Genomic DNA, 26,065 nt, shown 5'->3' with positions numbered 1-26,065 from the left:
ATTCCATTTCTAATTTTTGACATTAAAGTAAACCAGAGCAAAATAGTTATTTTACGATGGCCTACTATTAACAGGCTATAACATCCGTATGATTTTCCATTATTTTTCAATTTAATTCCGAAGTACTTTATGCTTCAACTTCAATGTCCAAACCCCTTCCGCTTACAAGCACTTTGACCTCATTCTTTCCCCCCATCCCGATATCACTTCTTGCACCCTGGACTAAGGGAAGTGTTCACGTGCACCAACACCCATGTAGAGACACACCCGTATGTTGTTAGCCTGGCATACACACCGACCGGTATCCTTAATGACAGACTTCCGTACCTGTGAAACTAAATCGCCGCCAACTCCGGTATAACGGTGCTTCGCGTGCTGGCGTCACTGCATAGTGACGATCAGGTGATTTCCTCGCGTTGCCATGGAAACGAAATTTGTATTTAATATACGCGTAGTCTATAAATAGACATGCAGCACCATGGTGAGCCCCCCCCCCACTCTCTCTCCAACTCTAGGTTTGTGCTTGACGCCACATTTTCGACAGATTTTGATGGTTCCAACGTGATGTGGGATTCACGTGCTTGGTCATCCCATCCCACCGTGGGTACACGCAACGAAGAAACACACCTCCACAGTTTCTTCTTTCCGCCTTCCACTCTTTAATGCCATAATATTGCCCTGTTGGGTGTGATGCCCACTTCAGTTATGCTGCTTCCGTGTGGAACAGGAAGGAGGACAACTGGCGTTTGTCTTAAAAAATGGAGCCATATAAATTGTAGTATAATCACACACACTTCGAAAGTTATACTGAAAACAATTATTTATTTTGTTTGCTTTTCTTTTGTAAGTTTCAAATAACTAGCGTTAATTCTCTTCCTGTTGTCATAGAGACACAACAAAGTAATTAATCTAGCCACACGTGTTTCTAAACAATGTTCACGTGATCTTGCAGGTCTATATCTACGAACAGAATTCTCAGAAAGAGCACATGCGCAGAATGCGCTCACATAATATTTAAATATTATGAAACAGAAAATGAGGACATATTTCAGTTATCACACACACACACACTATTTTCACTAAGATATATGTACATTAATATAACCGACTTGTATTTGTCTGATTATTAATTTCGTTTTTTTAATTAATTCGAATTCAATGTTAATTTTTTTTAAAAAAAATCCCATTTTGCTGTTTCGATTCACATTAATTTCTCACATACTTTTTTTTTCAGAGACAACCTGATTAAAATATTCAAAGCAAGATATACGAAGATATTTATTTTTATATTAAAATAAACTGTATACTAGCGAGAAAAGATATTTGTTCCACGTCTGATAAAATAAGATTTATCCATTTATATGCAAGTTTCCATTTACATTGAATGCATATCATATTTATTCTTAATAATTATAAATAATTTATTATATATCTATTTACACTTTGACCAGTTAGGAAACTATTACGTCATACTTCTTACAAACATTATTTGTAAATTATCTAAGCATATCTTTTATAGTTTGTTCTATCGTGCTTCTTTTGATGGAGTTACACTGCTTTTCCCCCATTTCTGGTATGAATACGATCCACTATATTGCAGATATAGTAGTCGTTAAAAATATACCTGTTCCGTGCTATCCCGGTTTTACAAGTTTAACTTATGGCACTGTTCACTAAATACTTAAAGTTCTTATTTATGAGACTGTCATCAAATATATTTACTAGTAAATGTACGTTACATGGCGATATTCAAGCAACATTGTGAAGATTTAGGATTGAGTTTTTCTTAAAATGAAGGTTATTAAAACAAGTTTTGGAATACTTAAAAGGAAACTGATGTTTCAGAAATATAAATGGATATCGTAGCGTTAGTACCCATCAGGAAGAATATGTTGCAAAATCTGTGATCAACACGTTTCATTTTCATGGGTATCTTCTCTCGCGATAAAAGCACCAGCCACGTCTGCACATTACCTGCAGTGGTGCTTAGCAGAGAAGCAACATCTACAGGCAATCTTTCTGCCTGTTGATAGAAATTTTAACGATTTAATTCATGTAAAAGTTGGGGGAAATTCAAACTCATATCTTCTTCTTAGTTTTATTTAAAAAAAAACTTATTAACAGACATAATATTCATTAAGATGCTACTTTTGATGTCATTTTGTAAACTTTGCTAAGTAAAAAGGTGTGTGCGTGTCACAATCTAAATTAGAAGTGGTTAACTTACTTAGGTTTCCAAACACCAGACTACTCAGTGTACATTTCTTACAAGAGCGACGAGCAAAAACCAAAATGTTGTATTGTATTACGTTTGTCGCACTTGTTTCTTTGTCAGGTGTTCACCAAACAATACCAACTGTCCCACCTACCAGTGCGTTCCAACCTGACATCACGGAGCTGTCACAGACAGGCGCTTGTTCACGGTTTAGTGGGCTGCCTCTTCGTACCTTCATCTGCACATGCTCTACTTCCTGCCGATTTCTTCCTGCTGATCGATTTACCAGAAATCGTAGGAGATCTGGTGTCAGGTGGTTGTGAAGAGTAACTGGGTTTTTTTTTAGATATTTTTCTTCCTTTTTTTTAGTGCAATTTACCATTACCGTTTTTATGCCTGCTGTTAGCTGACCCTTTAAGTCTGACTATCTCGCGCCAGTACACATCAGGGCACAACCATTAAGCGATCGTAAAATGAAATCACAAATAATTTTTTGATTGCATACAACGAATTTTAGCTGAAATATCCTGTGGTTTCACGACCTTTTCCTAGATGGACATACCGCAGTTTCTTATAATTTAGTATAATCTCGTATTTATATACATACAAAATTGTACAGCGAATTCCACACACATTACAATTAATATCACACAGTACAGGAGAAAGTCACCGCCAACTTGGGATTTAGAATTTCCTAATAAGGACTGGCTTAAAGGGGCGAAGCAAGAATGCTTTTCATCTTCCCCGTTATCTGTATAGAACGGTGTAAGGATAAGGTGTTATTGAGCTATTAAAGCTCTGATCATCGCAGGAGGGTAACAGCAATAGCCGAGCCTCAGAACTTCGTTGGCTACAGCATCGCCATCCATTACCCTCCAAGGGTACTGGATTGAATGAATCAATCACCGCATCTCAAGGTCGATTGATCCTCTCTCTTCCTGGATTTAGAATTTCGAAAATATAATGCATAAGTTCTTATAAGAACTGGGCGATGGACTGAGTCCTTGACTCTTTATCCCGTCATCTGAATGAAGTAAATCTGTGGATCGAGTGTTATGAGCTAAAAGGCTCTAGTCATGGCTGGGTAACGGCAATAGCCGAGCCTCAGTTAAAACTTCATTGGCTACAGCACTGCCATTTGTTACCCTGATTAGTAAGTAAAGGGTAAAATCTCAAAAAATCGGACGATCTCTAGGCCACTCCATAGTGGGCGAACGGCCGTCCTTATCTCAGCGTTGGTTCCACGCAGTGACGGGCTCCCCGACCACTGAGCAGAACCGCTCAAATTCCGAGGAAAATAATTCATAATTCACCGACAAAGCCCCTCAGTGGCCGTGCCGGAGAACACCTTCCACGGAGACTCAAAGTGCTCCCTTAAGGCAAAGACCTTAAGAGAGCGAACTCAAAAACTCATCACCCAGGATAACAGCAACAGCCGAATCTCAGTTAACTTCCTTGGTTCAGCATTGCCATTTGTTACCCTGGAAGTCCTAAAAAGGACTTTTTTCGTATTATTCTATAATGCATAATATTAAACATTATTATACAAAATAATATTAGGTGTACTTGATATATACAATTTATTTTTAAATAATTTAGATTAAATGCTAAAATCACAAATGTTCACATTTTAAATTTCAATATTTTTCATTTTTAATATAAATGAATAGAATATTTTACTTTAATGAAATTTTAATTTGTGAAAATTTTTATATTTGGTATATTCTTTACACTAAGCCTATTTGTTGTCATTACTATAGATATAAAAGATCCCTGCAAAGAAAAAGAATGTCATTTTGGTTCGCAATGCCGAGCTTCGCTAGATGGACGGACAGCTGAATGTGTGTGTCCCGAGAAATGTGCCACGTATGGAGATAGTCATAGCTCTCGACGTGTATGTGGGAGTGATGGAAGAGAATATGCAAATAGTTGTGAACTCCGGCTGACAGGGTGTCGAGAGATGAGAGACATAGTGATCAAATTTCATGGTCGATGCGGTAAGCAGCGAATTTTATATTTCATCCTTTACTTTATAAAGGATCGTTCGAAATTAGGATATTCGTCGTAACTGGAGATCTTATAGAAATTTATGGAATGCTAAAAAAAGACACATTTAACTATAAATTTAATATAAATATGAAGTTTTAATGAAAATTATACAACTAATTTCAGCCTTCTTCAGGTATCTACTAAAGGTAGAACATAATAAAAATTGAAGTTACAAAAAACAGAATTACAGGCAAAAAATGCAACACATAATTGATACAAAAACGTTCTATTTTTCAAGTTGTTCTATCTAACGCGCTACTGTTTGTTGCATGCAGGCTTGCAAGTTCTCGTGAACGCCAGTATTGAACAACTGCAGCATGGCTATCAGGGATGTTGTAACTCAAATTGCTGTTCAGATGTTCAGGATTAAGGGGGATTTCCCTGGACTCCACGATTTTCCTTTCAAACTCATCACTGCAGCAAAAAATGTTTACTGATTTATCCCAGCAAACTGAGTGACTCTGTACATCACCATGAGGATTGTTTGAGAAAAAAAAACATGAGTGGATAAGGCAGATGCATGTGATCTTTTATAGGAAATGTCTTTCTTATGCTCCTCTATACGAAGTTCAACAGACTTGTTAGTCTGTCCAAAATCAGGAATATTACAATCGCACCACAACTTGTAAACACCTGGATATTTAGGTTGTGATGAATAGGCTTCGGATGGCTTATAAGAGAACGGACTTTATGGAGTGTAATGAAAAATGTCCTGATTTTGTATTTTTTTAAGGACTTTAGCCAATTTATTGGAGACTGAACTAAGGGTATTGAGATGCTACCTTTAAAATCAGTACTTTCCGTAGTACACTGCCTAGGAGGATCCAGAAGAAATTTCTTAATCGTTTTTTCAGACTATCCATTTTGTTTAAAGATAAGAGAAAGGTGATTAATTTCTTTTTTGAGCTCATCTGGTTTATTTAAAAGAGAGCTTACTCTGTGTCCTAAGGTAGAAATAGTTCCGAGCATTTGTGGTGGAAAGTGATGAGATTGACAGTGCAGATATCTGTTGGTATGAGTGGGTTTTCTGTATATAGAGATTTTAAATCTATCAGAGCATCGTGTAAGAAATAGATCCAGGAATGGAAGGCAGTTATTTCGTTCTAGTTCGGCAGTGAATTTTATATTAGAATGCTGGTTGTTAAGATGATGAAGAAAATCCATGAGCGATGTGTGTCCGTGACTCCATATGATGAAAATGTCGTCAACATAACATTAGTTCAGTCTCCAATAAATTGGCTAAAGTCCTTAAAAAATACAACATCAGGACGTTTTTCTCTACACTCCCTAAAGTTCGTTATCTTATATGTCTCTTGTATATCTTATATCTTATATATCTCTTATATATCTTATAAGCCATCCGAAGCCAACAGATCCCAGTTCTTTTTAGGACTGGAATCTCTCCATTAATGTATAATTTATTAATATAGATATATTAATATTAATCATTTTAGGGTATTTATTTATTTTTCTTTTTAAGATAGAATACTGAAAAAGTTTTTCTCTGCTATCTTTCTAGAAATGTATTATATAGTTGCAAATGTATTTTAATTCTAATATTAACAATTCCTCAAATACAATAAATAGAAGGCTTGAACCAACCTAAAGCGTTCCATTGCTGCTATTGTGACGCACTCGGAACTAGTTATGTCTGGAGTGAATGTATTAGCTAGAACGTCATAAGAGACCGCCATTTTTTAAAAAAAAAATTATAATGCACACTCGAAAAGAAGATGCAGCCAAAAGTGTGCAAACTCGTGAAATATTTTTTAATGAGAAGATATAAGTAATTTTTCTATTTTTTTTAAATTACATCATATTTATACTTATTGTTTTTCAGTTCAATTTAAGAAAAAATGCATAAATTATTTTCCTAGAATTCCAAAACAAACGACATGCTTTATGCATTATTTTTTTATAAAATAAAAAACACCATACATTGCCGAAAATTTTCGTTCCTCTGTTTTACGAAAATAAAAAAATAATAAATGCTAGTATAAGTTAAAAAGTCATATTTAAAGAATATTTTAAGGTTTTATTTTATCTCAGTGCAACTGAAAACTGCTCTCTATAAAGTTAAAAAAAATATGAGTAGAAAAAAATGACATTTTCCATTAAGCTCAAGTAACATTCTATGCATAAATTTAAATAATTATGCGATATTAAAATTTTTAGGGTGTATTTAATTTTATGTCTTTTTAAAACTAAAAACTAAAAAATATTTTACTAACCTGATTTTTTAGAAAGTGTTATTTAGTTCAAAATATAAGCTTTAATATTTAATTTACTTCAAAAAAGTTATTTTAATTTATAGAACTATGTAATTAAGGATAAATTAATAATGTTGGGTTTAATTCATTTGTTTTCAGCGGTAACTTAAAACCATTTGAAATTGTCAGTTTGGAGGTCAGCAGGTATTTCTCAAGAGTAATGAAACAAGAATAACATTTGCTTATATTAAAATTCTATGTTAACTAACGTATTTAAAATTTTACTGCAGGTTTTCTATGCTAAGTTGTTTCAGTTTTAAACAATGACCTTCATATGAATCATAAAATGGCAAACGTATTTATTCTAACCATTAAACCTCACGTTCTTATTATCTGTTTTATTTTTAGACCCTTGTGAGGAGATTGAGTGCCCCCAGTCCCAAGTATGCCAGTTAGATGACAGTCGTAATGCCGTCTGCAGATGTAACTCCATCTGTTCGCCTGATTTTCGTCCTGTATGCGGCTCTGATGGGAAAACCTATACTAACGAATGTATTCTACGGGTGGAATCCTGCAAATCAAGGAAAGATCTACGGGTTATTTACAACGGAGAATGCAATTCCTGTAAGTGTAACAAATACTATCAATGAGTGGGTGTGAGAAACGCTCCATGTTATTTGTTCTTTTATTTTTATTTTCAAGTATGTGCATTACAGGATGGTTAATAAACATTTTTCTTGTCATATAAACTACTTAAATGATTTCCCTATATTCTTGCCTATTGCTTTAATCCACCTAATTGGTTAAAGAAGCCTCTTAGAACATATTTTAATTATCTGTAGTTTATTCTTCAGAAATCTGATTTAGCATCATAATTTTTGCAGAATCAAAATTTTTCTTATGGAAAAAGTAGACAAGATCATTAGATATATAAATGTCAGAATATACCTTCGTATCATTAATATTTAACCACATTACTCTGGTGTCCTAATTCGCAATGGTTTAGAAATAGTTGTAGAAATAAATTGGTGTATATTGGTTTATATAGAAAATGGATCTGGAAACTACTCTTTACAATGTGGTTACAGCCAATACGATGTTAGTGCTTCTAAATATCTAAGAATCAACTTTATCCTGTTCATTATTTGAACTGGACATGTTTATTATTATTATTATTTGTTATATAGATTTCCGCAATGATTGCTCACATGCTGTTATCTGCAAATTTGTAATTACAAGTAGCAAATGAGCTTAATTTTATTAAACTCTATGTGAATTATTTGCTGAACAGTTCCCTTCTTATTCAGTTAAAGGTTATAGAAAATGTGCGGTGTGTTAAGGTTGAATGCTTTACTAACTTACTATATTTTCGTTACACGAAAAAAATATTTTTTCTGCCCTTTAGATTTGAATATTCAATCATCACATTTACAACGCATAAATAAAAGACAAACCAGATCCAATCTTGCAAACTTCTGTCTATTATTTCTCTATAGACACAAACATCGAAAATATCGACTACAAAATAGAATATCCATACTTATTCCGTTTTTAAGCCGAAGACTTTATCCACGTTTTTGTGTTGTATACTACGAGATAAGGAGTTGAAGGCAATTATACGTACACCCTTCTAAGGACATCGATTGTCTTTACTAACGTCTTCCCATTTTCCAGACACTAAAAGTCGATAAAAACACAAGTGGGAAAGGGGAGTGAGTGTGTGGGGGGGGTGAGATAGGTAGGGAGAGTGAAAGAACGAACAACTTCTAAAGTGCTTTAAAAACTGTGAACGTGCTCTAACTTGTGAAAAGGTTTAGGGCGCATGTCTTTATCGGGAAATTGCAGCTGCCTTACGACCTTCTCTCTCTCTCTCTCTCTCTCTCTCTTTTCCCCTGCATGAATTTTCTGTTGTTTTTGTATCCTGCCGTGTACCGACACATAAAGATAAACAAGTTTGTTGTTTAAACAAGGTACGTCTTTGGCGAAGTAAGATTTTCCTTTTCCTTGCAATGGACCTACTTTTCTTTTCTCTTAGCAGGCACTAAACAAACAAGAGAGACTGTAATCGTTTTCGGTGACGGCTAAGATGTTTATTCTTTCTTTCTTTCTTTCTTTCTTCTATTCATCAGTGTGTGCGAATTTCACTCCCACCCCTCTACACCTTTTTATTTTCCTTTTCTATGTCCTGGGCTTTATTCGCATTTCTTTTGTAGGGTTCCCAGTTGGTGAGTTGTAAGGTGTTCGGAAATGAAAAGAAAATATTGAATATGGTAAGAAGAACAGTAATGAGAAACAATCCTTGAAGGAGGATCACGACGTAGAATTCGACATTCCAGATGGAAGTTTGGAAAAAAAAAATCAGTAGAAGAGTGTAGAAGTGGAATATGAATTGAACGATAAAGGAAGAATGCAACGTACCCCCATAAGATTTTTTTTTTCCATCACGAAATAAACTTCTTTTTTCATGTTAGCACACGTCTGTTCGTTCAATTTACACAGCTCGAGGATCTTAAGTTAAAAGCAACGATATCGACAATGACACTGATTTACAAGATAATCTTCCAGGATTACAATGTTTAGCTTCACATTCTAAATTTAACAGTTTCTTCGGTTGAGAAATTTGCGCAACAGTTACATCCTCAGTAAACACACTTGACGATATTCCCTACAGGCTTCTAAATGCTTACACTGTCTTTTCTCGCCGGTAAGAAACCAAATCGCTTTAATTCCGATCAGCAGATGATGACAAGTACCTAATCCTTTTCAGATAGATAAGAAAATCTAGTGTCTGTTGATAGCTGCACAAAGCAATAAAATTAAGAAAGGGCGATGTATTTTTGTTCATCACTTAGTCTGACAAATTCTAATTCCGCTATCTTTACTTGTAATCTTAGTACATAAGGAAAAGAAGAATCAATACACGGAGGAAAATGCGTAAAATTCTCATTAATTTGACAAATCAGATTTAAGATATTTTAAACATATGATAATTATGACATGAAAAGCATTTTTTATTCCTGTGTTTCGAAAAGAAAACAGAAAGAAAGGTAGAAAGAGAGAGATGAATTATCCTTTAGATCGCCAGAGATCTCACCACTCTACATCGTTTAAAACTTTAATGCGTTTGCTTTCGCCATAAATAATGCGCGTATGTATTTATTCCTCTTATAAAATCACGTGAGTAAAATCTAAGTGCAGAATTAGCATACAGAAGTTTAACTTGCATGCAATGTCTTTAAAGCTTATCTCGGAAACTGAAATTCTCTGTAAGCATGCACTGTTAGATTTATAAACACTATTTGTGCTTGGAAGTTATGTTTTATAAATCAGTTACGTGTATACCAGACTTACATCAGACCTTTGCCAATGCATTGTTTCAGTAATTGTTACATGAAAATCAAATAAGATACTTCCACAGACTCGTGGTACCGTCCATGAAAATAGGCTTGGAAAAAACACTTTTGGATTTGAAGAGAACTCTATTTTGATCTTGGTTCAGTCGATTTCGGAATTAGTCCCTCTTTAATGTAGTTAGAGTTTGGTAAGTAAGAGGTTCAACTCACCAAAATCGACCATATATTTCACACGAGTGTTTACAATAAATACAAGTTTGAATCAGAAACACCAGATGGCAGTAGTGATTTAACTAGTCCTTTCATTTCCATCTATCTATTTCGTCCAGAAATTCACTCGTTTTCAACGATGACCAAGGTGGATGCTTACTATCAACCGAGTCCCAAATGGATGCAGCGTACTCATTTTGGGTAACAAAAAAAACACACCTTTAGATGTTTTTTAAATACTAGTGGATACTTGTTAATGTTATTATCAAATAATAATTCTAAAGAAGCAACTAAAGCCGAGGAATACAGTCATTTTTCTGAGACAAAATAGCAAGTCGCTAAACCTCGACTATTTCAAGAAAATATCCAAGTTCGTTTTATTTCTTCCGATAATATCGAAATTATGTCTCAAATTAATATTTCAGGCTTGCGATTATGCAGAAATATTTAGTTGCGAGATTATTTCGTGTATTTTAAATTTAGAACGTATTTTTCCTGTATCTACTGTCACCTTAAAATTCGGATATACGATAATCTCTTCTGTGGAGTGAAGATTAATGGAGTGAAATCGGTTTGAGGTCAAATATTGAACAATTTGAGAATCTCCGAATTATTAAAGGAAGTTGTCTTCCTATTGTCTTACTTAACTCTGATTCCTTCTTCGGTAAACGTTGTTTTATTGACCCTTCAGAAATTTCCTCATCTTTTTTTTAAAGGTTTTAAGAAGCGGAAATCTGTAGATTTCCAAGACAAGAGATGTCTTGGAGACTTCAGCTGGCTGTAAGTGAGTAATCATCCCTCGAGTGATAAATGATGCTTTCTACAGTCTTCGATTCAATCTTACATCACTTAGTGCACAGGATAACTCTATTAATGCACCTCTCAATAGTCTTATTTATTATTTTTTGGGACAAGTGTATTGTACAAACTTTGTGCTTTTCTTTCAGAATTATACAAAGTCGAACATGATAACTATCTGCTGGCAGAGTATAGTGCTCCGGTGCGGATAATTGCATACAAATTGTGTTCAAAACTTATTATATTTGAAAAGGTCTGAGGAAATTGTAAATCTCAGTTTATGAAGCATACTTGGAAATTAGTATGTTCTTATTGACCTTTCACTACAAGACTTAGGTCCATGTACGCGGCAACTCCATGAATTAGAAAAATTCTTCATACGCTACACAAATGTAGCGGCTATGAAATGTTTTGAAGCTGGTTTTATATTTATGTTTGGGTGCTAGGAGGAAATTCAACTCTACAGGCAGATGCACTATTTTTATGTTGCTCCCACCCACCAACCAAAGATTATTTGCAAACTTGTGGTACGTTTTGTACCATGAGTGGGCTTTTTTTCTATTTTTATGAATTATATATATATATATATATATATATATATATATATATACTGAGTAATCGTTGCTGTGGAGTATAACACAAGATTCGCCACCCATGTGTAAAATGAACTGCGTTCATTTGTACTGGAAGTATATTCTCCCACTTCTTCACACACAGTTAACAGACACAATACATTTAGTCTCATAGGCTTATGAGACTAAATGTATTGTGTATATTCTTTAACTTTTACTAAATATAAAAGTTAAAGAATTCGTCGCCTCTATAGATTTCTTTCTGAAGGCCAGTTCATGTATTTTCTACAGTAATTAACAGTGAACTTATTTATTCTAGTTTTCTTCTTCTTTTCTTTCTTTCTTATTATTATAATCATTTTTTTGCCAGAAGACACAAGTTACTCATCTATGATGATAACGTCATGAATCCACTAAATACCAAATTCAAATTTATTTCAGGTCGTTTTTTATGTTTGGGGAGTGAAATCAGTAGAACCTCGAAGGAACCGATATGCGTAATAAAATATAGTTTATAATCTCCCTCCCATTCATATTGTTTCATATTTTAATTAAAAAAAAATAAAATTTCTTGAATATTTTCCCTCTACCACTCAAAGACTTTTACGAATATCAATACCCAACAGAATTTGATCCTTAGCATTTTTGTTGGATCGTGTAGGTACTGTATTTAAATTTCCTATCGGTCACCAGTGTAGTTAAATTAAACACATTATAACTAGTCTATCGATTTTTATAATTATTGATACAATCCTTTGAGAGCGAGCATCTTAACCAACTGTTTCAAAATATGAAATAGAATTTTTTAGAATTATCTAAAGGCTAATTCAGATTTTTATAAACAAAATAGAAACAGAACAAAGAGACAGAATAGAAAAAAAATCGGAACTAGATCTTTAGAACTAATGCTAAGTTTGAAAAATACACATCTCCTATGTTTTTCTTTTTTCTTTATGGGTGAGATCCTTCAAAAGCGTATAACACGTGCATGAATACCTTCAGCTCGCGTACATGCATATTTCTTCAATGACTAAACCATACTTGCAACGAACAGTTCACAAAATTTTGATGCCGAACTGACAAGTAATAGTAGTAGTTCATAACACTGTCGCCAGGTGGCGGTATGTGTTTACATTTCATTACGTTTCTGTCTGCACTAAAATAGTAAGGGTATTGAACTGGTTTAGAACGAAGTAAACAAAAACTACGTGTCAAATATAACCTGCGTTACTGAAGACAAATAATATGCAGAGAAGTGCAGTCTGTTGACCTTTTCTTCTAAACTTAACCACTGTTTATCTGTCACTAAAATTACAATGGTTAATGTACATATGAAAGTAATTACCTGCATCAAAATTAGAATAAAATTTATTTGCGTATTGAACGCCAGCTTTTAGCTTTACGATTTAGTAATCTGGATCGAGTTCAACATATTTTCATACGCTATCTGTAGAGAAAGTTTGGATCGAAAACGTGCTACAACTGAATAAAAAAAAAACTTTCACCTGTTTTAAGCTATTTGTAATAAAAGTGAACGCCCATCCATACAAATTATGAAGATAATTTTAGTCACGTGACATTCGAGCATGACTTGCACATTATTGAAATTAATCAATTAGATGAGCTACTTCATACTTATGAGGAGATTCAATACTTATTAAACTAAGAAAGGAGTGCAAGTCGTTGTTCAATTAAACAACGACTATACAAGAAATATAACTTTCATAAATGAAAGTTATATTTCTTGTATAGTCATTATTTAAGAAAATAAAAGGTGTATTTGCTTATTTCGATTTATATGCAATTTGTACTTGTTTATAATGAATTTTAATGAATAACTTAATATTTTATTGCAGAATTTTTCGTATTAATAATTCTAGAATTTTTTACGGATGAAGATAACAAAGTAAGCAAAGTAATATGAATAAAACAATATAAAGAAAGTATTCAAATATTTTGACTACGCCCTCTAGGTCCAGTCAAAGGTGGTTGTTTATTGTTTATTTAAACATAGAATTACACTCTAGCAGATATATTGTAAGTATTTTAATTCAATGTTTTAGGTTAGGAGTGTTTTAATATATTTCTCTGAATAGCACATTTATTATGCTTCTTCGAGGTGTTAAAATCGAGGAAAAGATTTACACCCTGTAAAATATTCTCAATTTGACTTTTTACTTCCTATCAAAAATATTCTCTCTCTCCTAAATAAAATGGAGTACGGAACTAGAACGGTTCCATGAACTGCTGTTTATTTTTAAACGTCTGTTCATGGAATACGGAAGCAAATAAATCACCAATCCCGAATATAATACACGATCGCCATTAAGAATACGAAAGGCTTTAATAGAGGCCTTTTATGTGTTGCACGCATTTATTAAATGGCTTTAAAATCACTTCATATCGCCACTTACCACCTCGAAACTCTCCGCGAGGGTGTTCACAGTCTGTCGAAATTTGACTTGGAGTGAGTTACGATTAATCTGCTCAGTTTCATGAAGGTTTTGTCACGCAACACAGTCCCACGACTTTGCAGCGTGTTGCACACAAACATTTGTCTTAACGTGTCCACGAGCATAGAAATCACCCAGTGGGTGCAATTAGGTCAAGTTTGATAAGCGGTTCTCAAAAGGACATATAAAGGGGTTTCGCCGGATGATTTTCAAAATGATATATTTCTTTTTCTCGTAAAAAATTCACAGTAACCGAGTTAAATTGGAATTCGTTAGTGTATGCAAAGGAATACGATCACGGTTTCGTTCGACTAGGTCCGCTTTTTCCTCCCTTAAATATCAATTCATAAAATCTATCAATATGTCTTCAGAATTTTATATTAAACGTAAAGAACGAAGTTAAACAATGGTGGCTGTTCCATCACAGTATACATAGTAGTAATGTCGTGCTACTTTAAAGAATACGAGCTCCTAAAGTCCATTACACTTATTTTATTCCATCATTTTCATCACCCGCCTCTAATAGAAATTAATGCATTTTGTATTCGATCTGGCTACCTCCACATGATTGGCCGGCCTCTTACCATGCCTCGCCATCTGAATTCATTGGTTAAACGATATATTGTAGCCAAATCCAAGACTTCTGCTATCGTTTTTATATTTTGTTCAATATGTGTCAGAGTATTGTTCAAGTATTGTTCTTATTATATAGTTCTGGTGATTTGATGATTTCCAATATTTTTGGCTACTGGATTGTTTGTTTACCATTTTTGACTGAAATTGGGAGTATTAGAAAGTCACCACATGTGAAGTAGGAATGCAAAAGTCTTCTCAGACAACAGAACAATTGATGTGTGTGTGTATATATATATATAAGAGATACATGGCTTTTCATGTTATAATTATCTTGTCTTCTTTTATAATTGTATTCGCGTGAAATACTTGATGCATACGATGGAAAAAGGTCATAGAAACAGCGCTCCACAAATACATACAACATATCAAGTATTGTTGTTAAGAGCGCGTGCTAACTTGTGCAATACCGTATGCTTCTCGTGGTATTAATTAGAAAAGAGCTTAACAAAAGATTCAACTTCTATTTACAATGACTTGAAATATTTGATTTGAATATTTTTCTCAAGGATTGCATTTAACTAATCAAAATGAATAACGTGTCATTGTTTAAATATAGTTTTGTATTGTCTACGTATTCATCAGGAGTAAAATAGATTACGAACTTCACCATCTGATTTTAAATTATAAGCTACTAATAAGTAACTTTATTTCAAAGCCGTGGCAAATATATGATATTCACAGGATATTAAATACGAATAGTGAAATTTTTTTCATTTTATTTCAAAAGTTGTTCCGTTACCAATCATAACTGCCACGAAGTATACATAGAATCTACTTCAACCATCTAGTATTTACAAGGTACAGCAAGCTTACGAGAATATTTATGAAGGTAAAACAGAAGAGTGATTATGTTGCATCACTTGTTTAGAACCATAAATCAAACAACGACACTCGCAGTTGAATTTGTTATCTGCCAAACGCAATGTATAATCCATCTAGCCGCACGTGTTCCTGCGTTTATACAAATCTCTTGAATATTATCTACTTATTAAGCAAATATATTCTACAGCTGTGAGCAGAAGATGATTTCTTCCTTTCTCGACTGCAAGCAGGTGCACTTCAACGTTCTACTTCGTATCCAGTGCGAGATATAGTAACCATTATACTCACTTCCTAAGTTTTTCGAACTGTGCAAAATTATATCCGAGAAGAAATTAAAGTTGTGGAATAAGAATATACCGCAGAATGCTTCTAAAATAGTTGCTATCTGGTAACGTTTTATATTAAAAGAATTTTTTTTTTGAGACATAGGAAATTCGACATCTGGAATACCGTTGCATGTATTCGATTGGTTTCAGCATAATCTAGGATGCAAAGAAATCTTTATAGGAAGAACACTAAACCAGTCTCATATGGAGATAGAATGGAGAGAGAGAGAGAGAGAGAGAGAGAGAGAGAGAGAGAGAGAGAGAGAGAGAGAGAGAGGGATTTTTCATCTTGCAAATCAAGCAAACTACTTCGAAGAAGACGCGATTAACAGACATAATATAGTTTGAGTGGAATTATGAGAGCCTCCGTAGCTCAGTCGGAATAGACGAAGCCCTTTGGTCAGAAAGATCTGCGATTCAATTTCCGTCAGTGACGCGAGGAACCTTTAGCTGGTCTCTTTCGACTAACGGTGAGGTTAGTCTGCCTCATACGGAGGTAGGGGGTTTTTACACCAGGAAACTCGGGTTTTTCGTCCCCGTGAACACACACGGATTACAGTCAAGAATACTTGAGACGGTCCCTCACGCCATAGGTCTGATTCGTAAGCTATTCCGGTCCCCAGCCAGGATAAAAATTGGGGGGGGGGGGAACTGAGGTGGTGCCGTACCTTCCTGTAAAAGGGGTCTCAAGGCCGTTGAATCATCATATGAAATAATAATAAACTGAAATTACGGACGAAACAATATAATCCACTCGTCGCATATAACCATCGACTTCGAAACGCTGCCCGTCAGCTCAGTGGATTCTGAAATCAAAGCACTAATAGAAGTCGTCAGTGGACTTTTCGGATGTCATGAATTTTACCTAATGAAATATCAAGGCTAATAATGACGAAGGTCATGTAACACTATCGAAATATTACCGTAAAAATACTAGATTTTTCTATTTGTCATTCGTATATATATATAAACAATTTTAATTTAGCCTTAACTCTCAAAATACAGATTCTCATACGGATGTGACAGGTGATGGCAGAAAAACAGAAATAAAAAAAAAACCGCATTGAATCCAAGCAGTTAACATAATATATTAGTTTCATAGCTTTATCTGCTTGGACCAAAATTTAAGACAAAGGAAGCCTTATTGAAAAGTTTGAAATGCCTATAACTATTTTAAATGATTTTCTTACATAATGTCGAACACTTTTTAAATAATACTGATTATTTAAAAATTTAATATGTCTAAGATATTTAAAAAAGTCTTTTTTGACTATATAAAAATCTTTTGCAATCACTTTTTTAATGAATCCTCTTTATTATTTTCGTCTGTTTTCCGAATTCTTGGATTACCCCCATGAAACACAAAAGAGGATCTAACTCACCATTTTTTTTTTTACTTCCGCATATTGAATCTCATCTCCCTCGTGAAATCTTCCGAGAAGGTAAAATACTTCTGCCTGTTATATTTTATTGCATATCTTAATAAGATTACACGGTGATCTCAAAGTAAGTGGACTTATCGTGTCTTATTTTAATCTTGTTGTGCAGAGAGCCACTCTAGATAATTAATAGTATCTTTTTTACATCTCAGTAACAAATCCTTGTGAACAGCTTCACTGTGGTCCAGGTAAAGAGTGTCATATCGATCCTCATGGAATAGCGTCCTGTCAATGTCCTCCCGATTGCGAATCGGTCATGAGGCCCGTTTGTGGATCTGATGAACGAACGTACCCGAACGAGTGCGAATTGAGGCGGCAGGCCTGTCTTCAGAGGAAAGTCCTGTCTATAGCCTACAGGGGAGAATGCAGTAAGTGTGAACATGCTTTCTAACTTAGAAGAATGTGTCGCAAGTTTTCTTAGATTTTTCTTACTTTTTTTCATGAAGCATGTAAAATAATCTAAGAAATAAAAGAAATGTTTTTTGTGCATTTTTTTAATGAAATGTGTTCTTAAATTTTCTTTGAGCATGTTTTTTTAAGATTTGTATTGCATGATTTTTATATTTCTTAGATTTTTCTATACATTTTCTTCATGAAACACGTTTGCTTAAGTTTCTTCATGTTTTTTAAGATTTTTCTAACATTTTTATTCATGAGCATGTTTTAAAGCTTTTCCTAACGTGTTTTAAAGATTTTTCTAACATGTTTTTATGTGCTTTTAGATTTTTCTAAAATGGTTTTATGTGCTTTTAGATTTTTCTAACATGTTTTTTCATGAGCATATTTTTCTAACATGTGTTTTAAAGATTTTTCTAACATGTTTTTTATGTGTTTTAAAGATTTTTCTAGCATGTTTTTTATGTGCTTTTAGATTTTTCTAACATTTTTATTCATGAGCATTTTTAAAAAATTTTTCTAACATCTTTTTTTATGTGCTTTTAGATTTTTCTAAAATGTTTTTATGTGCTTCTAGATTTTTCTAAAATGTTTTTATGTGCTTCTAGATTTTTCTAACATTTTTATTCATGAGCATGTTTTTTAAGATTTTTTCGAACATGTTTTTTTCATGAGCATGTTTTTCTAAGATTTTTCTAACATGAGTTTTAAAGATTTTTCTGACATGTTTTTTTATGTGCTTTTAGATTTTTCTAAAATGTTTTTGTGTTTTTAGATTTTTCTAACATTTTTATTCATGAGCATGTTTTTTAAGATTTTTTTCTAACATGTTTTTTTCATGAGCGTGTTTTTCGAAGATTTTTCTGACGTGTTTTTAAATGATTTTTCTAACATGTTTTTTATAAAGAATTTTCTAATTTGTTTTTTTTTCATGAGCATGTGTTTTTAGATTTTTCTTAATATTTTCTTATATTTCTTAGATTTTTAACGATTCCTTTATGTAACATGCTTAGATTTTCCCCTTAGGATTTTTCATGTTTTGTTAGATTTTTCTTACATCTTTTCTTGAAGCATATTTGCCTATATAATTCACACGTGTTTTTACGTTTCTTTTTCTTGTTTTTACATATTTTAAATACTTTCTTACTAGCAGTACGCTACAGGAAGTATCTTTCCTGTGTTATAAATTACAAGCTAAATATTCAGACATTTTCATGCATAGTTGGCAATACAGACAAAAATCACATTCGAAAGGGATTCCAAATATGCCTCCGTACGCAGTTAGCAGCCACGGTTGTTCATCATTGTAGTATGAACGGAAACTCATACAGACTCTCAAACCAAAGAGTTTTTTTTAATACCTCACCAAGAACATACGCAGCGTATAGACATAATGCATAACCAAAGTGGAATCTAAATAACCAACCCATCTTTGCCTTTTCAATCCATTATCGAATTCTTTGAATACGCTTTCTTCAAGCCCAACCGCTTCTGTTAGAACTTAAATACCTTCCTTTAAATACTAATCTTAGTTGTTTTCTAAAATTAGTCGAGAACTAAAACTTAAAGCTTTACTAACAAAAGTCCATTCTCTGATGATGATGGTGACGATAATACCGAAACTAACTTCTTCGAAACAGATCCAATTGCTAGTCACATTCATTTCCTCTTTGAATAAAACACTTTCCCATTACTGCTGCGGTGCGATCTACATAATTGAAAGGACGAGAGTTGATGGATTGCTTACACAGGCTAACCTTTCTTAGAGGTTAATACATAGAGGCTATTGCTAAAGATTTATTAATGAAAACTACGACGGATTCATATTACTATGAAATGACAATTACTGTCCCCTTGGAGGCACATAACAAATGACCGTGTAAACCATAATGAAAATCTATATTCATTGCCTCTTCAAAACTCTTTGGCCGTTTAATCCCTGAGATTTTTCTTTTGAGGTCCTTAACGTGAACCTTCCATTATTCTAAGTTACGCGATAGCAAATTGCCAACGAATCTAATACTTCACTGCTGTGTAAAAGAAACACAAAGGAGCAGCGAATTTAACGAAATGGGTAACTGTGGTACAGCTGATGTTTCCAATCTTCAAAAGTTCATCTGCTGGAGTATCATCAGCAGAGAATATTGACATTTGTGAATATCTATTAAGCGTCCACTTCGTCCATAATGACAGGATTATTCAAGAGGGGACACGCAGAATATTGGCACTCGAGCAAGGGATATAAGGATTAGTGAATTCTCTTTTGTATTGTAACGTGATGACGTACAATGTGTATAGTAAATGATGTCATTTACTTGCATATATAATATGGAATAAAAATAAATTAATGCGATGGCATTTTTGAGTTCAGTAGCGGAACATAATGAGGGATTAGTGATGATTTTGTAGGATGATTCTTCACTTGTATCTCTCATTCAAAAACTAACGGAGATATAGATAAACTAATGAGGTTTGTGCTTGTGAAACAACAGCTTTTGTAGTTGTTATGAACAGTTTTCTTTCTTTTCTAAGGTATTCTATGTAACGTCTCAGAAAAAAACGTAGACGGCAAATGACATCCTCATAAGAAAAAGCCGAGCTATACATGGTTTCTGCGATATTTACTCTGCTGATCTCTAAGAACTTGGGATCAAACTCTATATGGCAGACAGAGCACTGCTTTTTTTCTTGTACACGATGGCAGTCAATGCGAAGTCAAACGATAAGAAAACATCTAGGAAATAAAAATCACTCGGAAACTTCTGTAAGATTTTTTCCCTAAATATTCAGAAAATTACATTCTTGTCTACTTATTGTTTGTTACTGTAAATAAAGTTATTGTTTGATCTGTTAAAGCAACGTTGGGGAGAAAAGAATGCGTTGGGGAAAACTCGGACGTTATTGCTCGAATTGAATTAAATCGAATCAATGAAAAATTCCAAGACACTGCATCAATTGGATTGTGATCATTCACCAAGGACGCACTCTCTTATTTGATTTCCAAAACTTCACTACCCTTTTAACTGTCCATGTATAAGCTGCGCAGCAATCTCCCCAGTTGAATCTTAAAAGTAATTATCTTTAAATAAATTCAAGTATTTATTATAGTGGATAGTACTTGTCCGTATGAATAAGACAATCTTTTTTATGTAAAGAAATTATATTTATATTTACACGGATTATACATGTAAGAAACTATGCCAAGAAGTTATGCTTGGAAGCTATTAACTGGGATTAAAAATCAGATTATAAACTTCCGGTCACTTTGGGCTGGGAGTCGAACTGAGGTTAAACTCGACAGTATTTTATTGCTGGTAGTGCTAAGATAGCATTCGCAGGTTCTATTCATCAATAAAATTCCCATCTCTCTCTCTCTCTCTCTCTCTCTCTCTCTCTCTCTCTCTCTTTAAAATCGTTTGTGAATATTAGCATACCTATCCGATTACATTAGCGCAAGAAAACAGTTCTTAGTGACAAATCTTACAATTTTAAGGATGCAAAACATTGCAATAACTTTTATTGGCCATAGAAATGAAAATGCTACAATTAACAAAGGTTTACGTGAGGTTTTACTGCACTTGACGTACGTCTTAGAGCTCCTGTAGCTGGACTTCCTGCATCGTTTGGGTTGGTTAAGTCTAAAGTAAATGTTTCTTCGCAGTGGCTGGTTGATAGGTCACAGAGACTTAGTGTCCGTCTAAATCCTCCATGTGGATGTATATCACTGATCATTAGTCGGTTACGTAAGGACAGAAATGGATCCATTCTCTGCCTACATTTCCATTTCAGGGACCGCTGTGGATTTTGTTCTATGCATATTTCTGAATAGCCCTATCACAACATACGATAAGCAAGGTTTATTTTCGATTCATTGCATATTAGCCGTTATAGCACGTACTCGTGCCCCCCCCCATCTCTCTCTCTCTCTCTCTCTCACACACACACTGCTACCAAACTGCTGTATCTACTCGTGAGTTGCCTAAAACTAATTTCCATAGTTGTGCATACAGTTTATTTCTGGCATATAACCTCCATTGTAATCCTTTCTGGTTTCAGAGACGTTAACCAAACTCCCGACTTAAGAACAGCGTCCTCTTTTCCACCAAAAACTCTTAATTTTCCAGCTCCTTATTGAGATGAGTTTCTTCCACAAATCATAACTCATTCCAAATCGATGCTTTATTATTCAACTAATACTTAATCACCATAATACCCTCTTTACTTTGAGAAGGCAAGATAATCCAGTAGGTAATGACAATGCTCTTTGGTCAGAAAGACCTTACTTCGAATCTCGTTTAGGACCCAGAAACCTTTAGCTGGACTTTTCAGCTGAAGGTGATTAACTGGTTTCATATGGAGCCGGCATAGTTTTTCATACTGAAACAAGCAGAACATCCAGAAGAATGTACGCAGCTAACACATATAATACTCTTACCTCCATGATCTTAGTTGCTTCGACAGTAATTCAAAAAAGACAAGATTATAATATTAAGCCATAAGGTTAAATTATATTGTCCAGGCCAGTATAGTTTTTTTTAATCCTTGATATTAGTACAGTCCGTAAACACTTTACAAATTGTCCAAACAATCGACACAGTTTAAAACCCTTTTGCAGCTTTCCGTTAGCCATCGATCCTTCAGAAGAAATTTTGGGGGAAGCCCTTTTGACTCTCTTCCCATCGCCCGTCCTTGCAATATCGCAGGAAGAGCGTATCATCTTGTACTCTCCCCACAGTATCTTACAAGTAAGAGTACAATCAACGTAAACATAAATTTTATTTTATTTTTCATTCTGTGGACAGTCGCTGTTGCGAAGTCCACAGAATGAAGAACTAAAGAACCTCAATGGTTCGTGAAAAGCTTAAGACAAGACAAATGAATCATTATAACCTTTAAACACAAAATGATACTGAAATAATAAAGACATCCGAAAATTTTTGATCTTTTTTTCTTTTAGATTTACAGCAAGAAAATTTCGCATAAAATTAATGTAATCCTATTATAAACATGCCGTTTTAATAGTGTCATTCTTCATGAAATCTTCCCCCCCCCCTCACACACACAAAAGATGAAAATTAAAGTCGAAGAAAATTAACTTCTTTTACATTTGCTTTTTCACATTTCAACTTAATACGTTTTTATACATTCCTCGTTCTCATGTTTTGTTTGTGCATTTCAAAAGAATTTGAAACCAGCCCGTTATTAATTTATTTTCCGCTTTGCAATAGAGATGATAAACAAGCTCTATATTTTATCCGATCTTAGTAAATACCATTATTTAATCAGCGACTTATTAAACCGTATCGCGGCTTTGAAGTTGTTCTTTCATCATGTTACCATAAGAGACGGTTTATGTCAATAAGCATCCACCAGAAAACTTTATTAATATTGCAGCCGCTGTATAATTGGAATATTTTAGCTGACACTGCCCGAATCGCAAGTTATTTCAGGATTCCCTTATCGCCTCGCTTGTAGCACCTTTCTCAAGGCTTGCAGCATCACTGTTGACTCTGTTGTGCTTCTGCTATTTGCATTTGAACTCCACGTATTTGCAGGTGGCTTTCGTGTAATGCTACAGCAAGTATTTGCTTTTCAAACGGGGAGGGGATTGGAAGGGAGGACTTTCCTATTTTAACTTGAGTGCAGTTTCCATCTATGAAATCTGTTTGCGTTTCTGAAGAACCATGACTTGGCACGTTTTCATAGACCTAAAGGCTTATTCGATTCTCTTTTTTTGGTGACGCCGGTATTTTTACATCTTACCACCGGGATTAGTTCGTATTACTTCAAGAAGTGCGAACACCTGAATGCCCAACTGCTTATCATTAAAGTGGTTAATGATTCAAAAATAAAAATTCTCTACTGACTTTCCCTTTGATTTTAATTTAAACATTTAAGTAGCTGGACTTTGCTTGAGGCGTAAATTTCTCATAAAGTAAAAGTCAGCTTTATTTCAGTATACCATCGATTGATGAGGCTCTCCTAATGGTTGATAGGCATCGCTGGAGACAGTTAAAAACATGAACTTGTCATTTTTTTTTATCCTTGAATGGGTGAAGTTCTTAATTAGTACATTAACTCAAATAAAATCAGAAGTTTTAAATTACAAACTCAATTAAAAAAAAAAAATTAAAATTAACAAGAAATAAAGAATAATATTAGCATTCGGATTCTACAATAATAATTTAAAAGATTTTCTCTTTAAACCATCTCAAATATTCTAGCATCTATTTTTATAGTGTTTTTTCGATTTATAAACCTCCATTGTTGAGCTCGTGCTATGGTAATATTTTGCAGACTTCGCACAGTCGCGTTACTCTCGAGATTATGCGAGAATTGTGCTGAGTTTATTTGTACTGATGATTTTAAATGTACATACAGGTCCTTCCTAATAGGGAAAAACTACAAATTCTTCACTTTCTATTCTTCTTTTTTTATTTCTCTATATATTATCAATCTTGCATTCCTTATGATTTTCCGATAGCATGAGGTGAATATTTCAATACTGCCAATGATAACGATTGAAAAAAAAAATCAAAGTGGTTATATTCTATTGGTCAACTATATAATATTTACTGTGTTGCGCAACTGATGTCTTGTCAGATTCTTATTATAGATCCGCCACACGAAAGAGACCCAAAAAAGTAACAAAACAATGCAAGTTTTATCACACGCATCTGCTTGTCTCACAAAGCTCTTCCACCTTCCCATTTTTGTGGTGGTTGCGATTCGATAACAAGCCAATGATCGGCAATTTTCCTAACATCAGCACACCACAGGGAACTTGGAAGTGCATTCTGTGGGGCCAATGAACCCATACTTGTCATTGGCTGCACTCATGGCAAAGTTACTATAAATCGCGTCTCTAGGGAGCGTCAGGAATTGACCATGAAAGAGAAATATAACACGACCCCTAAAACCTTAGGTAATGTGTTGTATCTGATCCATATTCTTGTTTTTTGACAGAAGACATGCTTTCCAATATTTATTATTTTTAGCCAATACGGATAATAATCAAGTTATTCTTTTAATTTTTTTTATTACATTCACTTTTTTTTTTTTTTTTTTTTTTTTTTTTTGCTACAGCTATCTGTGGCGAGATATAAACACGTTCGTTAAATTTAAAAGTGTTTATCTAATACAGAAGCCCAACGTTGACGACAACATAACGCAGTAGCAAATTTTTCGCTCCATTCAATGGATTTTAAATATATAATATAGGGGCAGGGGTCACTAATTATACGGAATAAATGGCCCTCTTAGAAACCGAATACCATACTACTAGAAATGGTATCAGGTTATTTACGATGCCAGGTGACCTCGTAGACTTCATGGTCGTATCATTAATATTTAAAATCTAATAATAGACGCAAGTGTGTATATATAATTAACCAATTATAAACGTATTGCTATTTAGCTAACTAATTAAATAAAAATAATAAAATAATAAAAATACAAATAAATATAATTAGAAATTTAAATTTTCTTTAAAATTTAACTAGATTTTTAACCTATATTAAAAACACCATAATTATACATATATGATTTTAATATAAGTAATTAATCGCATATTATATGACTGGATTGCAGGACAAAGGTGTAATTTCCAAAGGGAAGAAAAGTATAGGAGAATAGTCCTTTTTAGGGCTTCCAGGGTAACAAATGGCAATGCTGTAGCCAATGAAGTTTTAAGTGAGGCTCGGCTATTGCCGTTACCCAGCCATGACTAGAGCTTTTTAGCTCAATAACATCCCATCCACACAGATTTTCTTCATTCAGATGACGGGATAAAGAGTCAAGGACTCAGTCCATCGCCCAGTTCTTTTAAGAACTATGACTGGATTGGATTCATTCAATCCAACACCCTTGGAGGGTAATGGATGACAATGCTGTAGCCAATGAAGTTCTAACTGAGGCTCGGCTATTGCTGTTACCCTCCTCCCATGATCAGAGCTTTAATTGCTCAATAACACCTTATCCATACACTGTCCTCTACAGATAACGGGGAAGATGAAAAGCATTCTTGCTTCGCCCCTTTAAGCCAGTCCTTATAAGGACTATGACTGGATTAATACCCTTGGAGGGTAATGGATGGCAATGCTGTAGCCAGTGAAGTTCTAATTGAGGCTCAACTATTGCTGTTACCCTCCTGCCATGATCAGAGCTTTAATAGCTCAATAACACCTTATCCCTACACTGTCTTCTACAGATAACGGGGAAGATGAAAAGCATTCTTGCTTCACCCCTTCTGTCCATTGCATTATTTAATGGCTTGGAGATACTCGATTTCTGATATAGCTTTCTGCCGTTGGTGTACCTAGATGGAAAAAAAAAAGCCGAAGATAAGAATTATTTATTCAATTTATGACAGTTTTTGGAACGTATCCCTGTCTTTTTAGACACCTAAACGGAAATGTATCGTGCTGTAGGAGTATTTTTGGAAAATTATGTTTAAACCTGCACACACACATTCTCTATCACAAACTAATAAAAGAATTTAATGAATACTTTGTGCATTGCATAAGTATTCTTGAAGTGCATTGTATCAGAAAGCTATCGGGTGACCCTAATGCATCTTAGTAACAC

At 34.1% G+C, this 26,065-nt stretch overlaps 1 protein-coding gene across 4 annotated transcripts in view; it reads left to right on the top strand.

The window, feature by feature from the left end:
* LOC150108916 (agrin-like) overlaps positions 1-26,065 on the top strand; it is a 610,886-nt gene that overhangs the window by 502,568 nt on the left and 82,253 nt on the right. For all 4 annotated transcript variants that reach the window (XM_090404266.1, XM_090404257.1, XM_090404260.1 and 1 more), the window contains exons 4-6: positions 3,976-4,212; positions 6,883-7,098; positions 17,236-17,451. In XM_090404266.1, coding sequence (XP_090260392.1) covers positions 3,976-4,212; positions 6,883-7,098; positions 17,236-17,451 — 669 coding nt within the window. The remainder of the gene's footprint in view (positions 1-3,975; positions 4,213-6,882; positions 7,099-17,235; positions 17,452-26,065) is intronic.

This window comes from Typopeltis vanoorti, chromosome 2 (assembly GCF_054136105.1).
Source record: "Typopeltis vanoorti isolate ZY-2024b chromosome 2, IOZ_Tvanoo_1.0, whole genome shotgun sequence".
NCBI lineage: Eukaryota > Metazoa > Arthropoda > Arachnida > Uropygi > Thelyphonidae > Typopeltis > Typopeltis vanoorti.
This window is presented reverse-complemented; position numbering and strand designations above follow the sequence as displayed.